The sequence below is a fragment of the Leucopleurus acutus genome (assembly GCF_964270905.1).
Source record: "Leucopleurus acutus genome assembly, chromosome: 1".
In the NCBI taxonomy this organism is placed as follows: domain Eukaryota; kingdom Metazoa; phylum Chordata; class Mammalia; order Artiodactyla; family Delphinidae; genus Leucopleurus; species Leucopleurus acutus.
The window spans coordinates 136,330,533-136,347,321 of NC_139142.1; the positions used below are offsets into that span (position 1 = coordinate 136,330,533).

Below are 16,789 nucleotides of genomic sequence, written 5' to 3' on the forward strand. Positions count from 1 at the left end.
TCTTCTGCCAGTGAACTCTAACTGCCTTGGCCTCCTCGAACTACGAGTTCTCTCAGCTTAGGGAGGTGGCTGAGCTCCCCCTGGGTCCCATGCAGGGGGCGGGGTCTGGAAACTCTTGTCTAGTTAGTAAGCTGAACAGTCATAGGACTCATCTTATTCCATCTCTTAGGGATCACTGTCCTATTTTAGCTGATATCTAATGTCTAGAAGCCTGTTGATTTTTCTGGGGTCTTTTTTTGTTGTTGTTGTTATTTAATTTTTAGTATCTCTTCCTTCCTTGTCACCATGCAAATCCAGATGCTTGTTTTTGTCTCGTCAGACATGTTGACCAGCTTTTAAATTATTCTCTCAAAAATACAAGCTCCCATTTATTGATCATTTGTACTGTGCTAAGCACTCTACATACATTTTCCTCATTTAACGTTCACAGTGACCTTTTGCAGTTACTACCATTATGGATCCTCATTTTACAGACGCAGAAGCTGAGGCACAGAATAGTTAAGTAGCTTAGTCCCACAGCTAATATGTAATGGAACCAGGCTTTGAACTCAGGGAAGTCTTGCCTCAAGTCCATGCTCTGTACTATATTTCTGCTCAGTACCCTTGGATTTGGCTTCTTAAAACATAATTCTAGTCACATCTCTTCCCTTCTCAAAAGTCTTCAAAGGCTCTACATTACTTCCCAAGTAAAAGCTCTGTGGAATGGAACTCAAGGTCTTCCACAGTAGGTCATCAGCCTACTTTTAAAGCATTATCTCATGTGTCTGAATCCTGTGCTGCTTTTAAGTTGAACTCATTGCCTTATCTGAACCCAAGTAGTGTCTCACTTCAACACTTTTACTCATGTATTTCTTTCTAATTAGAATGCCTTCACCCATGTCTCCACTTATCAAAATACTTAACACCCTTCAAGGGTCAGCTCCAAAGCTTGCTCTTCCATTGAACTTACTTGAATAAATCCTGTCACATCTGGTATATCTATCACTCATTCACCTTCTCCCTGGAACCTCCCTAGAATTCTCTGTATGTCTCTTACGGGTGTTATCACATAGTGCCTTGTATTTTGCTATTAGTATACATGTACATTTCCCCTATTACACTGAAATCTCTTTGTAAGTGGGGAACAGATCTTATTTAGCTTCTTGTCTTACTCATTGATTCATGTCGAACCTTGCATACAGGGCCTAGTACAGAGCACTGAACATCTTGTAATGATTAGATGTTCAACACATAATTAGTTGAATGACTAACTAGCTAAATTTTATTCTGTCATTTGTTCTTTAATTCATTCATTCATCTTTTGAAGTAACATCCTGAAAGTAGGTTCAGCTCATGTACAGAATATCCCATAGTGTTCTTTGTATGGACCATTGCTCTCACCCGGAGTATTTCTTAGCTTTTTTTTTATATTAAAGGGTGAAATGAAAGGTTAAGAGTTAGAAGTGCATTTGGTCCTTTCCTGACCCTCTCCTGACTTTTGTGTGACTTCAAGCATGTCACTTGAACCTCTCAGTGACCTCAGCTGTGAAACGGGGCTGCCTGGTGTCACAAAGGGATTGCGAAGAGCAGCAAATCACAGTCCTTGTCTAAACAGAATCACCTGCAGGGCTCTGATGCCTGCATAGAATGATGAGGGAAATTTAATTTTCCAAGTCAAATGGTTGTTTGGACCCATAGTTTGAATGTCTGTGGGAGCACTTAGATGAGAGTCCTTGAAAATCTGTTACTTTTCTCTTCCTACTCAAAATATTTCTAATTTTTGTACTTGTAAATGTTCTTATTTTCTAGACTTTTTTGTCTAAAGAATATTGCAATGTCTAAGCATATTAGTGTTTACCTCTTTAGACTTCAAAGGCGGGAAAATATTTCAGATATTATAAAAAGAAAGTTGGATTTTGGGAAGAATAGAAGTATTTTGAATTTTTATTTTATATCACTGAGTTTAGAAAAAAATTTGCCTCAAAATGATACTAATGCTAGTTCAAAGATAACTATTCGATGACTGTATATGAATATGTGTTTCTAACTAGCTTTTGGTGGGCGGCGGGGGAGGAATGTAATTAAGCAAGACGATTGCAAACAAGTAGAGCAGAAAACAAATAAAAATACTGTTAGCCATCTTGCAAACAGAACCTTTTTATACCGTTAATGTAGTCTATAAAATCTTTGAAAGAGTAGAGCTTAATAGATTCCCCAGTACTGTAAATATTCTAATTGGGAAAAATCTATCTGCCAGGAAATTTAGCCTTGTATGTAGCATGTGCTGATTATCATTCTTTGACTGCTTTGGGTTTCTGCTGCTTTTAAACTAGCATTTAAATGGACCATTTGATTAATCATTTGTATACTGACTGTAATCCTCCCAAATTTCCTTTCTGAGTTGTACATACTGTAAAAGACAATTATGTCGCCACAGATTAAATAAGCGAATTAAAACAGAATAGCGGCTTAATTTGACCTGTGATTTTGCTCTCCTTCCCTTTAGTGGAGCGTGTGCCACTCCAGCAAATAAATGAAGTCATCCATGACAGCTTGTGATGAATTGCCGTATTTATACTGTATATTTTAATAGCCTCACACTAATTTAAATTGAGCACAGAGTAAATTATAATTCAGTCACTTGACTACTTATATTTAACTTGACAACTCATCCTTATTTGTCCTGGAGGTGTAGTGGAGAGCAGCGGAAATGCACTCAGGTATTTCAGTTTCTCACTTAACCCTTTCTCCAGGAAATGCTTCATGTTCAAATTCTTTCCAGTTTGAAAAATTTAGCTCTTCCTAAGGAGAAAAAAAAACAATCATGAAGACTTAAGGAGTTCATGCTTTCCTTGTTCTTCAGAAAAAAATATTAGTATTCGCCATGCTTTTTTTGCAATGTTTCCATTTTAGGGTAGATTTTACTTGCCCTCTCAAGTTCCCAGAAATTACATTTTCATTTTTTTACCATTATGGAATCTCCACTATTCTGGACTATAGCAAATTCCAAGAACGATCAAGACCTATTAGAGTGCAGTGGATTGGTCCCACAAATACGGTGTTACTTGCTACATGTTAGGCCAGTGTGGCAATTTTATTTATTTTGGTGTTTATGTCTTTGGTTTTAAATTCAGTTATAGAAATCAGGCAATTCATTTCCTTCCTGTCTAGAAATAGCTTCTTATTTGTAGGATTATGTTTGTAAGGAGTACTTTAATTAAGTCCCACATCACTTAATGGGCACCACTTGAGTAAGACCCTGGGCTGGGTGCTGGATATGCGGGGAGGGGACCAGAGAAAAATGCACAAGACAGTCGTTGCCGTTGCTGTTGCCGTTGCCGTTGCCGTTCAGGGGCTTACAAACACTCTGTACTCTCTAGGCTTCTGTTTTTAGGAGATGAGGTATTAATGCTAAAGGCAGCTTGTGATAAGGAAAAAGATAAAGGATCTGATGGAGGGCTTTGGGGCTGGCTTTGTGGAGGTGGTGGTGGCATTCAAACTGTATCTAAAGGATAGGAAAGGTTTTATGGCCAGTGACTATGGAATGGAGCAAGGAAGCACACCTCAAGTGGAGGGAACAGCATGGGGGAAAGCACAGGATATGTGTGTGGACCGGTAGAAATCATCTGGTTTTACACGTAGATTGGGTTTGTGGTAAGGAGTAGTGGGAGAAGGAGCTAGAATAACGAGTTGGAGGTAGACTGTGGAAGAATTCCTTGACTATCATGCTAGAATTTTAACTTTATTTGAGGCCATAGGAGCCCAGTTAAGGTTCTCTGTGAAGAGAATAAGTTCATAGCTGGTAGTTTTGGGTTAATAATAAGGTTTTGATTAGCCTTGTGGCATCATGTTGTTTCTTGATTGGGGGCCTGGAGGTGCAATATATCTTAGTAGTCATTCTAAACACTGAATAAACAACATTTTTGAAACATTAAATAAGGGATTCTCAACCTTACTAGGGGTTACAAATTATCTGGGAAATTTTTTAAAAATGCAGAGATGTGGGCCCAACCCTAGAGATTCTGATTCCCTTATTCTGGAGTAAGCCCTGTGCATCAGGATTTGTTAGAAGTGTCCTTATATATTTATATAAACACCTAGATATATAGGTAATGATAATGTGAGGCCAAGGTTGAGAACCACTGCTTTAAGGTAAATAATACTGTACTCCTTTTAGCAGAGTTTTTCAGGTTGAAAGAGTCCCTGTACTTGACATAGTAGGATGAATAGCTCTAATATTTTATGGCATAGAATTCAAACAACACTAGATGAATTAATTTTGTTGCTAAATTTTATACAGGAACAAAAATGTAAGTGAATATTGTGGCAAATGACTATTGATTGGGAGAAATGTTTAAATGCTTCTTGGCAGTTTTGCATTACACTTACAGTCTAGTTTTAGTGAGAGCTTTTATAAATAACCCTAAAGCAAACTCTTGATAGAAACTGCTATGCCTTTTTGTACTCATTTTACCCTCCCCCCAACGGATGTCAGGACTATAAAATCTGTGTTTTAGAGATTATCCTTTTATTTCCTTGCTCTAACAGCAGTTTGCAATTCAAAATTTATGTTTTTTCCTCCAGTATTGATTATATATATGTGTGTGTGTGTGTGTGTGTATACACGCACACACACACATATATTCTGCCATTGTAATACAAAATGTGGTTCAGTGTTGGATGGTGTTTAATTAGACTATCATTGGTAATCCTGAATGTTAAGTTTTTATCTAGAAATGTCTAGAGTCAGAAACTCTGCCACAAATCTTAGAAATTATCTTCCAGTTATTTTATTATCATCACTGTCTGTTTTAAGTAAAAAACAATTTCCCTTGAATTGGCTTCACAGGAAATGCTAAGTAAAATTTGAATGGTTGATGGTCTTCTTTCTTAAAAAAATAAGTGTTTGAAATAAACTAGAATTTATTCTAGGTAAGTTTATAAATACACTATTGTACGTTTCTATGTTATGAATTTGACTCAGTGGTTGATATTTTAAGGAAAACCATAAAGCCTCAGGGCATACTGGAAAGTGCATGGTCCTTGGAATCAGGGAGGGGCCCTGACATTGCTGGGCCTCATGACTCCTCAGAGCCTTGGTTTCTTCCTCTAAAAGAAGGGAATTAGGGACTTCCCTGGTGGCTCAGTGGTTAAGAATCCACCTGCCAATGCAGGGGACATGGTTTCGAGCCCTGGTCCGGGAAGATCCCACATGCCCATGTGCCACAACTACTGAGCCCACATGCTGCAACTGCTGAAGCTTGCTTGCCTAGAGCCCGTGCTCTGCAACAAGAGAAACCACCGCAAGGAGAAACGCATGCACTGCAATGAAGAGTAGCCCCCACTCACCACAACTAGAGAGAGCCCGCGCACAGCAACGAAGACCCAACGCAGCCAAAATTAATTAATTAATTAATTTTTTAAAAAGAAGGGAATTAGGTGAAATCATTTCTGAGGTTCCTTCAAGCTCCAACATTTTATAACAGTTTTGGCAAAGAAAGATTACCCACCTGGAAGAATATAAAAACCTGACATATTTTAAAAACTCCTTATTTCTCTCATAACTAAAAATCTACTTTAAATGTTATTTTTACTCATTATTCTCTCTGCTTTTGCCCAGTTTCTGAATTACAAGACAATTATTTTTTTAATGGTTTCAAGGTCATTACGATCTTCCTCTTCTCAAAATAACCAATGTGACCCAAATAGGGTGTATAAATTAAGGGTGTTATAACTTAACTGACTTTTAAAGCTGTTAATACTGACCTTTGAGACCTGGCTTTTTCTTTGATCCCATCAATCACTTGTATACCACCTCCCCCAATACAAAGTGTTAGACAGATGTGGACACAGTTTGTATTACTGGAGGTTGTGGTGGGGAGGAGAGAGGTGGAATGAATAGAGGAAACACCATATTTTTTGTTTTTATATTTCATAATGAATATGACTATATTTAATTTAAAGGTGAATAAATGTGTAAATGTTGATTCCTTTATATATTTAGGTCATACTACTAGATATTACACTGGAACTTCAGAAGCAAATTATGTCTGAATTGGAAATTCTTTATAAGGTAATTTTTTTCTTGGTCATTTTTCCTTATAAAGTATGCCTGTGGTATTGGCTTGCAGGCTATTAACTACTTTTGTCTTATTTTTGTTACAGTGTGATTCATCATATATCATAGGGTTTTATGGTGCATTTTTTGTGGAAAACAGAATTTCAATATGTACAGAATTCATGGATGGTGAGTCTTCCCTTTTATAATACTTTAAAAGTGAGTTTGGGAGTAGAGTGCTTTAAAACCTGGTTTTGATATAGGTATCAAGTAGAATTAAACGTAATGAAAATATGCTAATAATTACCTCCTTTATGCTCTAAAACATCTTAGTGTTAAGGGTTCCTGTTGTTAAATATTTATAGCCAAGCCATAGTTTCAAGAATGTAATTTCATTTACTTTTACTGAAAATTTAAATAGATTAAATACTAGTCTAATCGGTGGTGTGATACTTGATTCTTCCATACAATCTGTCTTCACTTGCAAAACAGTTGTTCTGTTCCTTTAATGTTTCAATAGCCGAAACAGATTTTCTTTTAAAGAAATCTGTTAATGCAATGTCCTGTGTCTTAGAAAGAAATCGGATCTTAATTGCAAGATAAGAAATTGTTTTCCAACACAGCTGTTTAGCCAAGATTTGTTTAGTTTTCTTTGGACTCTAGCCCTTTCCTTCCTTCCTTTATTTTTTATTCATTTCTATTTTGATAAATCTTTTTTGTTCTGAATATTTTGGCAAAATGCAAATTTCTTGGTACCCTATCAGTAAAATGATGGCATCATTGTTATTGTTTACCTATTTGAAATCAAAGCAGTCTTTGAATTTCACATATTCAATTTTTTAATGTCTAGCTCATTAAAACTCAACATTTGGGAGTTCCCTAGGGGTTCAGTGGTTAGGACTCAGTGCTTTCATTGCCGTGGCCCGGGTTCAATCCCTGGTTGGGGAACTAAGATCCTGCAAGCCGAGCGGTACGGCCAAAAACAACCCCTCAACATTTACAAAATATACTTAGTTCATTTGGGGGATTCTCAGTATATTAATAATACAATTAGTTCATTCCCCACAAGACTTTGTTTTTTTTTTGGCTGTGCGTGGGCTGTCTCTAGTTGCGGTGAGCAGGGGCTACTCTTCGTTGCGGTGCGTGGGCTTCTCACTGCAGTGGCTTCTCTTGTTGCGGAGCACGGGCTCTAGGCTCGTGGGCTTCAGTAGTTGTGGCACACGGGCTTAGTTGCTCCGCAGAATGTGGGATCTTCCCGGACCAGGGCTCGAACCCGTGTCCTCTGCATTGGCAGGTAGATTCTTAACCACTGCACCACCAGGGAAGCCCCCCACAAGACTTTTTAATGAGCCATCATTGACACCTTGTTACTATAATAATGTGTTCTAAATTAGTTATAGTAGATGTCAAGAATTAAAAGTCTTACAAACATATGGGAAGTATGACAATTAGTATTCAAGGAGACTGACTAGAAAAAATGGGTTCATAGAGCCAGTACATGTCATTACCTTATGACTTTTCATCATCCTTTTTTGAATCCTCAATTTTTGTTATATTAAAAAATGTATTTATTAAGATGGTATGTTCAAATACCATAAAATTCGTCCTTCTAATGTGTACAGTTCAGTGGTTTTTAGTATATTCACAAGGTTGTGTAACCATCACCACTAATTCCAAAACATTTTTATCACCCTGGAAACAAATTCCCTACCCATTAGTAGTCAGTCCCTATACCCTCTTCCCTCTAGTCCCTGGCAACCATTAATCTACTTTCTGTCTCTATGGATTTCCCTATTTTGGACATTTCAGATTAAGTGGAATCATACAGTATGTGGCCTTTGTGTTTGGCTTCTTTCACTTAGCATAATGTTCTCGAGGTTCACGCAGGTTGTAAAATTTATCAGTACTTCATTACTTTTCATGACTGCATAATAGTCCATTGTATAGATCACCACATTTTCTTTACTCATTCATCACTGATGGGCATTTGTGATGTTTCCATTTTTTGGCTGTTGTGAATGATGCTGCTATATACTTTTGTGTACAAGTTTTTTGTGGCCATATGTTTTCACTTCTCTTGAGTATGTCAGTAGGAGTAGAATTGCTGGGTCATATGGTAGCTCTATGTTTAACACTGCCAAACTGTTCCATTCCATTTTACACCAGTTTGCATTCAGTTTGCTAAACTTGTTCCTTAAACTCTAATAGGTTTTTATAGATTCCTTAGGGTTTTCCATATAGAAGATCATGTCATTTGAAAATAGAGGTAGTGTTACATCTTCTTTTCCATTTTGGATGTCTTTTTTTCTGTTTCTTGCTAAACTACCCTGGCTAAAACTTTCAGGACAGTGGTTTTTTGGGTTTTTTTAATTTTTGAAAAAAATATTTATTTATTTTTTGGCTGCATTGGGTCTTAGTTGCAGCACCCAGGATCCTTCGTCACAGCACGTGGGCTCTTTGTTGCAGTGCACAGGCTTCTCTCTAGTTGTGGCGCGCAGGGTCATTAGTTGCAGCGCAAGGGCTCTCTAGTCGTGGCACACAGGCTTAATTGCCCCACGGCATGTGAGATCTTAGTTCCCTGACCAGGGATTGCACCGGTGTCCCCTGCATTGCAAGACGATTCTTAACCACTGGACCACCAGGGAAGTCCCTCAGTACAGTGTTGAATAGAAGTAGTGAGAGCAGACATCCTTCTTTTGCTCCTTAGAAGGGAAGCTTTCAGTCTTTCACCATTAAGTATGATGTTAGCTGTGGGGTTTTGGTAGATGTCATTTATCAAGTTTGTTGAGTATTTTTATCATAAATTGGCATTAGATTTTGTCAAGTGCTTTTTTTGTCTATTAAAATGATCATGTGTTTTTTGGTCCTTTATTCCATAGTTACAGTGTATTATATTAATAGATTTTTGCATATTGAATCAGTCCTGTATAATCCTTTTTATATGTTGCTGGATTCAATTTGTTAGTATTTTGTTGAGGATTTTTACATCCATATTTTCAAGTGATATTGGTTTGTAGTTTTCTTTTCTTGTAATGTCATTGTGTGAGTTTGATATCAGGATAATTCTGTCCTCAAAGAATGAGTTGGACAGTGTTCCCTCCTCTTCTGTTTTTTGGAAGAGTTTGTGAAAGATTGATGTTAATTCTTCTTAAAACGTTTGGTATAATTCACCGGTGAAGCCATCTGGTCCTGGGGTTTTCTTTGTGACTAGTTTCTGTGGTCAGGTGGCATTTGTTGTCTCTCATTAGGAGAAGTCCAAGCACTGCTGCCCACTGCATCTTGGTATTGGAGTTGCCAAGAAAAACAGAATACAATCAAGCACTGGATTGAACAATGCTTCACTCACATAAAAAAAAAAAAAAAAGAGACAGAGCAAGATCAGCTTTAGTAGTGGGTGTCAGTTCCCAATGGCCAACAGCAGGTCCCTCCTGGCAGTCTGTGCAGGGCAGTTGGCCTGCACATACCCATCTGTGTTGCAGCAAAAGTACCCCCCACTCTGCCCTACTCCCCTGGAGTCAGAAATACTGAAAGCTGGAGGTATGCCTAAGGTCCATTGATGCACATGCTTAATCAGGACAAAGGAGTACACACTGAGCCTAAAACAGGGAAAGATATTCCAAAGCAAGGAGATAAACCCAGCACAGGTTATGTGGCCTCTTTATCTCTTGGTAAGCAAGTGTTCCAGCCCCAAGGCCCATTCTTATGTGGCCAAGTAGGATTAGTAAGACAGTGTGCATAAGACTGTCTTTCCCAAAAGTTTTTCAAAAACTGTGGTATAACACATATATAATTTACCATATTAGCCATTTTTAAGTGTGTAGTTCAGCAGCATTAGTTCATTCACATTACCATGCAACCACCACCGTCCATCTCCAGAACTCTTTTCAGCTTGCAAAACTGAAACCCCATACCCATTAAGCCATAACTCTCCTTTGCCTCCTACTCCCAGCCCCTGGTAGCGAATATTCTGCTTTCTGTCTGTATGAGTTGGGCTACTCTGGATACCTCAGCTAAGTGAACTTGCACAGTATTTGTCTTTTTTGGGACTGGCTTGTTTCACTTTTCATAATGTCCTCAAGATTTACCAATGTTGTAGCATATGTTAGAATTTACTTTCTGTTTAAGACTGAATAATATTGTGAGTAGTTTTTTAAATTACCAACCAATATCTTTATTAGTTATAGTTACAGGTTTATTCAGAATTTCTATTTCTTCTTGAGTCAGTTTTGGTACTTTGTGGCTTTCTAGAAGTTTGTTCATTTCATCTAGATTATCTAATTTGTTGGTAAACAATTACTCCTAGTATTCCTTTGTAATCATTTTTATTTCGGTAAAGTCAGTGTTAGTGTTCTCTCTTTCATTCCAGATTTTATTAATTTGAGTCTTATCCCTTTTTCTCTTGGTCAGGGTAGCTAAAAGTTGGTCAGTTTCTTTGTCTTTTTCAAAAACCAACTCTTGATTTCTTTGATGTTTCTCTGTTGTTTTTCTATTGTGTTAGATCTCTGATCTAATACTTATTAATTTCTACTAGCTCTGTTTTTAGTTTGCTCCTCTTTTTCTGTATTATTATTTTATTTTATTTTTTTTATTTTTTTGGCGGTACGCGGGCCTCTCACTGTTGTGGCCTCTCCCGTTGCGGAGCACAGGCTCCAGACGCGCAGGCTCAGCGGCCATGGCCCACGGGCCCGGCCGCTCCGCGGCACGTGGGATCCTCCCGGACCGGGGCACGAACCCGCGTACCCTGCATCAGCAGGCGGACTCCCAACCAGTGCGCCACCAGGGAAGCCCCTCTTTTTCTGTATTTTTAAGCTGTGAAGTTAGGATATTGAGATCTTTCTTATTTAATGTAGGCGTTTGCAGCTATACATGTCCCTCTAAGCACCTCTTTAGCTGTACTCTAGAAGTTTTGATATGTTGTTTTTTTCATTTTCATTTATCTCAAAGTGTTTTCTAATTCCCCACAAAGATAATCTCTGTGATTTCTCTTTTGACCCATTTTTATTTAGGAATGTGTCATTTTCCACATTGAATTTGTCCTTCTGTTGCTGATTTCTAATATTCCTTAGAGGTCAGAGAACATGCTTTGTATGATTTCAGTCCTTTTAAATTTATTGAGATTTGTTTTATGCCCTAAAATATTGTCTGTCCTGGAGAATGTTCCATGTGCACCTGAGAAAAATGTATTCTGCTATTGTTGGGTGGAGTGTTCTTGAGATGTCTGTCAGGAGTAGGTGGTTTATGGTGTTAAGTATTTTATTTCCTTGTTAATCTCTGGTGCAAATTGTTCTATCTACTGTTGAAAGTGGGTATTGAAATGGGGTATTTTTTGGTTGTCTGTTTCTCCCTTCAGTTTTGTCAGTTTATGCATCACATATTTTGGCATTCTGTTGTTAGGTGCATGTATGTTTGTAATTGTTGTATCTTCTTGATGAATTGACTGTTTTATCATTATAAAATGTGTTTCTTTGTCTCTAGTCACAGCATTTGCCTAAGAGTCTATTTTGTCTAATTTAGTATAGTCATTCCGGTTCCCTATTGATTACTCTTTGCTTGTTATGTCTTTTTCCGTTGTTTATTTTCAGCCTATTTGGGTCTTTGAATCTAAAGTGCATCACCTATGGGCAGCGTAGAGTTGGATAATTTTTTTATCCAGTCTGTCAATCTTTCATTCAGTCAGAGTGTTTAATTCATTTACATTTAATGTGATTAATGACAAGCTAGAATTTATATCTGCCATTTTACTATTTGTTTTCTTTAAGTCTTCTTTTATATTCTTCTGTTCGTTCATTACTGCTTTCTTTTATATTAAATAGATATTTTCTAATGTACTGTTTAAATTATCTTGTGGTTTCTTTTACTATATTTTTAAGGTGTATGTTTGGTTTCCCTAGAGATTACAGTTATCATCTTAACTTATTCAGATTAATATCAACAACTTATTTCAGATTAATATCAACTTCCTTTCAGTAGCATACAAAAACTTTGCTCCAAACTTTATTTTATATCTCTGTGTGTGTGTGTATATATATATACATACACACACACACACACACACACAGAGATAGTGAGAGAGGGATTTGTATATATGTGTGTATGTGTATGTGTATGTTTGGGAGGGTGTGTAATTTGCCTCTTTATTGATAGCCTGTATTTGGGACGACATCGTCCTCATACTTTAGTTCCTTACAGATGGTTTCCTTTAGTTGTATGGATGTATATTAACATAGCTGATTAAAGATTTTTTTCCAGTAAGTCCAACATCTGAGCTTTTTTAGGGACAGTTTCTGTTGATTGCTTTTGTTCCTGTGTATGGTCATACCTTTTTGTTTCTTTACATGTCTCATTTTTTATGGTTGAAAACTGGACATTTTAAATTATGTAATGTGTTAACTCTAGAAATCAGATTCTCCCTCATCCCTAGGGTTTGTTTTTGTTGGATATGTTTGTTTAGTGACTTTTCTAAGCTATTCTGTAGTGTTTCTGTCTCCAGTGTGTAGCCACTGAAGCCTCTTTCAGTTAGCTTACTGGTCAGTTAATGATTAGGCAGAGATTTCCTTAAATGCCTGGGGCTAATAAGTCTCCCAGTCTTTGCTGAAGGGTTCTGAGTGTGTTGGGGCACACCTTCAGTACTCTCCCACTCTCAGAGAGGGATAAGTCTAGTACTCTCCCACCAGTTGATAACTGTGCCTTAGTCTTTGCTTCCTGCTTGTGCTGAGCCTCATGTTCAGCCCAAGGTGACTGCTGAAAGCCTCCTCCAGGCCCTCCTGAGCATGCACACGGCCTTGTGCATGCATATATCCTAGATTCCCAAGAATATGTTGCAGCTTTTCAAAGCCTCCATTTTTTCTTTTTCCAATAAATCTATTTATTTATTTATTTATTTTTGGCTGTGTTGGGTCTTCGTTACCGCGCACTGGCTTTCTCTAGTTGTGGCGAGCGGGGACTACTCTTTGTTGCAGTGCACAGCTTCTCCTTGTGGTAGCTTCTGTTGAAGCACGGGCTCTAGGCGTGTGGGCTTCAGGAGTTGTGGCACTGAGGCTCAGTAGTTGTGGCTTGCGGTTCCAGAGAGCAGGCTCAGTAGCCATGGCGCATAGGCTTAGTTGCTCCACGGCATGTGGGATCTTCCCAGACCAGGGCTCGAACCCGTGTCCCCTGCATTGGCAGGCAGACTCTTAACCACTGCACCACCAGGGAAGTCCCTCAAAGCCTCTATTGACATCTCATTCCCCAGCTTTTCCTTTTAAGACTTTTGGTTAGCCTGTTGTTTACCTAAACTGTTATCCGCCACCTCAATAAGTTACAGAGTTAATTGATTGCTTCTAATTGTTTTCAATAAATGCCCCTAAGGAAAAGGTTTTTTGTATAAGGTGTAAGTAAAGACAGCATTGCAAGTGGGGTCTTCCAGGGAACCCCCAAGCAGGTCAGAAGTGAAACTTTTATGAGAATGTGGATATGAAGGAGCACCAAATCAGTTCTGCCTGTGCAGTGGCTATCAGGCTGCTGGAGTTTACTGTGATGGCAGGCTGCTGGTTTTCAAGGCTGCACTGAAGCTGGAGATCAGGCAGTGGGAATAGGGCAAGTTAAAATGCCACAAAGCTTGCTGTTCTTACCAAGATTCAAGCGTTGTCCTGAATAAACAATTTTGGGGTTGCTACAATCCTTTGGCTAATTTCAAGAGTTGTGAACAAGTTGATTCTGACAATTTTTGTATGTTTTTTCATTGCTTTTGTGGAGAAGAGAATTTTCAGAGGACCTTACCCTGCTGTTTTTAGTGATGTCACCTTTTAGTTACATTTTAATACTTTAAGTCCTTATCTTAAAATATTCACTTTATAACCTATATTTAATCTCTTTTTTTGAGACTCCTCACTCTCTTGACTTGAGCTGCCTGAAGCCCTTCTCCTACTGCTGTTGGCAGCTTCCCTTCACTCCACCCTAACTGGTCCCTGAACACTAAAATTTCCTACTTCTTAAGTTTTGTTCAAATTCCCATCTTCTCTGCTATTTCCCACATCAGCTCCTGTAAAACTTTATTACCCTCCTCCAGATTTTACCTACCTCTTTCTCATTTAGAGACAACATAGACTATCAGGTATGAGCTCTCATAATTCCTTGCTTTTCCACCTATAGCTTAGCAACAACTGCACACACCTGATCCACCTCTCACATGAAAAGCTGTTTAAGGTCAGTCCCTTTACGTGTGCATCCCCTTGGTGGAGTTTCTCCATTAACCACCCTCTCTCTTTTGGACCTTCATTCTCTCTGTAATAAACAAAATATTCCTCAAAAACACATGGACCAAAAACTATGTGCCATCCTCTATCATTCCTTCTCTCCCCTTCCTATCTCAATTAAACTTCTCGACAACTTTGTCTCAACCCTAGTTCTGTTCTGTTAGTGTAAATTCCCATTATTTATTTTAATCTTATATTAGTTGTTTATTTCCAAGTAGTAATTGAGCACTTTCTTTCAGACACTGTTCTAAACTTGGGGGACAACAGTGAACAAGACTTTAATCCCTGTTGGTATGGGGCTTAAATTCTAGAAGGGGAGACAAGAAACATACAGTACACTCTCAGAGAGGGATAAGTCTAGTTAGAACCTAAAGCAGGGTAGATGATGACTAATAAGGAGAGGAGGTGCTATATTGCAGGGGTCCCCAACCTCTGGGCTATTGACCAGTGCTGGTCTGCAGCCTGTTAGGAACCGGGCCTCACAGCAGGAGCTGAGCGGCAGGTGAGCAAGCAAAGCTTTATCTGCCGCTCCCCATTGCTCACGTTACTGCCTGAACCATCCACACACCCCACCGTCCGTGGAAAAATTGTCTTCCACAAAACCGGTCCCTGGTGCCAAAAAGTTTGGGGACTGCTGCTATACAGGACGGTCAGGGATGGCTTCTTCTTTTTTTTTTTAACTAAAAAAATTTTATTTTATTTATTTATTTATTATACAGCAGGTTCTTACTAGTTACCTATTTTATACATATTAGTGTATATATGTCATTCCCAATCTCCCAGTTCATCCCACCACCGCCACTCTCACCCCCCCACCACCACTTTCCCCCCTTGGTGTCCATATCTTTGTTCTCTTCATCTGTGTCTCTATTTCTGCCTTGCAGACTGGTTCATCTGTACCATTTTTCTAGATTCCACATATGCGTGTTAATATACGATATTTGTTGTTCTCTTTCTGACTTACTTCACTCTGTATGACAGTCTCTAGGTCCAAGGGATGGCTTCTTTATGGGAGTGGCATTTTAGCAGAGACTTTAATGTCAGTGAGCCAGCTCAGGGAAGGTCATGGGGAAGATCTTCAAGGCAGAGGATTAAGTATAAATGCTCTAAGGTGGGAAGCAAGCTTGGTGTAATCAGGCCCCACAAGAAGGCCATGGTGACTTGAGAGTAGTGATGAGAGGACCTGGGGCCAGACAGGAGGCCAGAGAAATAGGCAGAAGCTAGATTGTGTAGGCCTTGTAGGTCATGGTGAGGAATTTATGTTTCAGTCTGAATTTGTTAGGATGTATTGGAAGGTTTCAAGTAGGGGAGTGATTTGATAGGCCTTCTCATTAAGTCAAAATTAAATTCACTCAGAAATACCCAAATATAGCATCTCAGAATCTGTGTACATGTATTTGGATTACCATCATGGGAATAAGTTGTTTCCCCCAAAACCCATGTTGCAAAGAAAGAAACGGCTCTTTATTTTTTTCAACTGGAAGAGACTAAGAGAGTTTCTGAAATTTTTGCTTGTGGCTCCAGATTTCAATTTTGTTAGTATTAATAATAATCATGATCATTTTAAGGAAAATGTTGGGATGAATATGAAACTAATGTTACTTGTTCATTTACTACTTATCTGTTTATCCCACATGCAAGACACTACTTTATGTTGTAGTCCTGTATTAGGATAAACACAGACCTTACCCCATGAGTTCTTTTTTTTTTTTTTTTTTTTTGCGGTACACGGGCCTCTCACTGCTGTGGCCTCTCGTGTTGTGGCGCACAGGCTCCGGATGCACAGCCTCAGCAGCCATGGCTCACGGGCCCAGCCGCTCTGCGGCATGTGGGATCTTCCCGGACCGGGGCACGAACCCGTGTCCCCTGCATCGGCAGGTGGACTCTCAACCACTGTGCCACCAGGCAAGCCCCCCCATGAGTTCTTTTGGCTTAATTTCATGAAGATGATAGCCCCAGTTCATCAACAGAAATGTGTAGTTGTTTGGCAGTTGACATGGATTTTTTGCTACTCTGTTAGCACTCTTCCTCCCGGTTCCCGTGGTGGATAGTGGCATGCAAGGAAATGACTGGCTAGGGATGATCTGAGGCCAGGGAACCTGAGGAAGTGACAGGTCACAGAGAGTAAACCAGTGACCTTGGAATCATGAGGAGAAGGTTCAAAGCAACCATTCAACAGAAAACGAGTATCTATATGCCTTGAATACCAATGCCTCAGCAAATATTAAACTGTCTCTCTGAGTATGTGTCATATAGTAATATCACATTGCAGTGAGACTAGAAAGTTCACATGTGATTCTCAAGCTATGTGATGCTATGGAGAAACCTTTTAGATCTTTGCAGTTCAAAGGTTCAGATCTTTTCTGAGTTCTGGCATCAACGGACTCATGGCTGTGACTAGAACACCCACCTCTCTGGACTCAGTTTCCCTCCTCTGTCAAATAAAGTCATTGGGCTGATCTTTAAGGTCCCTCCAGCACTAATGTTTGATGATTTGATGAGTCTAAAGATTGCCTAG

General features: G+C 38.9%; 1 protein-coding gene across 2 annotated transcripts in view; it reads left to right on the plus strand.

Annotated features, from left to right (window-relative positions):
• The window catches only part of MAP2K5 (mitogen-activated protein kinase kinase 5), a 267,148-nt gene that overhangs the window by 86,599 nt on the left and 163,760 nt on the right, over window positions 1-16,789 (plus strand). For both annotated transcript variants that reach the window (XM_082838889.1, XM_082838890.1), the window contains exons 10-11: window positions 5,984-6,052; window positions 6,145-6,226. In XM_082838889.1, coding sequence (XP_082695015.1) covers window positions 5,984-6,052; window positions 6,145-6,226 — 151 coding nt within the window. The remainder of the gene's footprint in view (window positions 1-5,983; window positions 6,053-6,144; window positions 6,227-16,789) is intronic.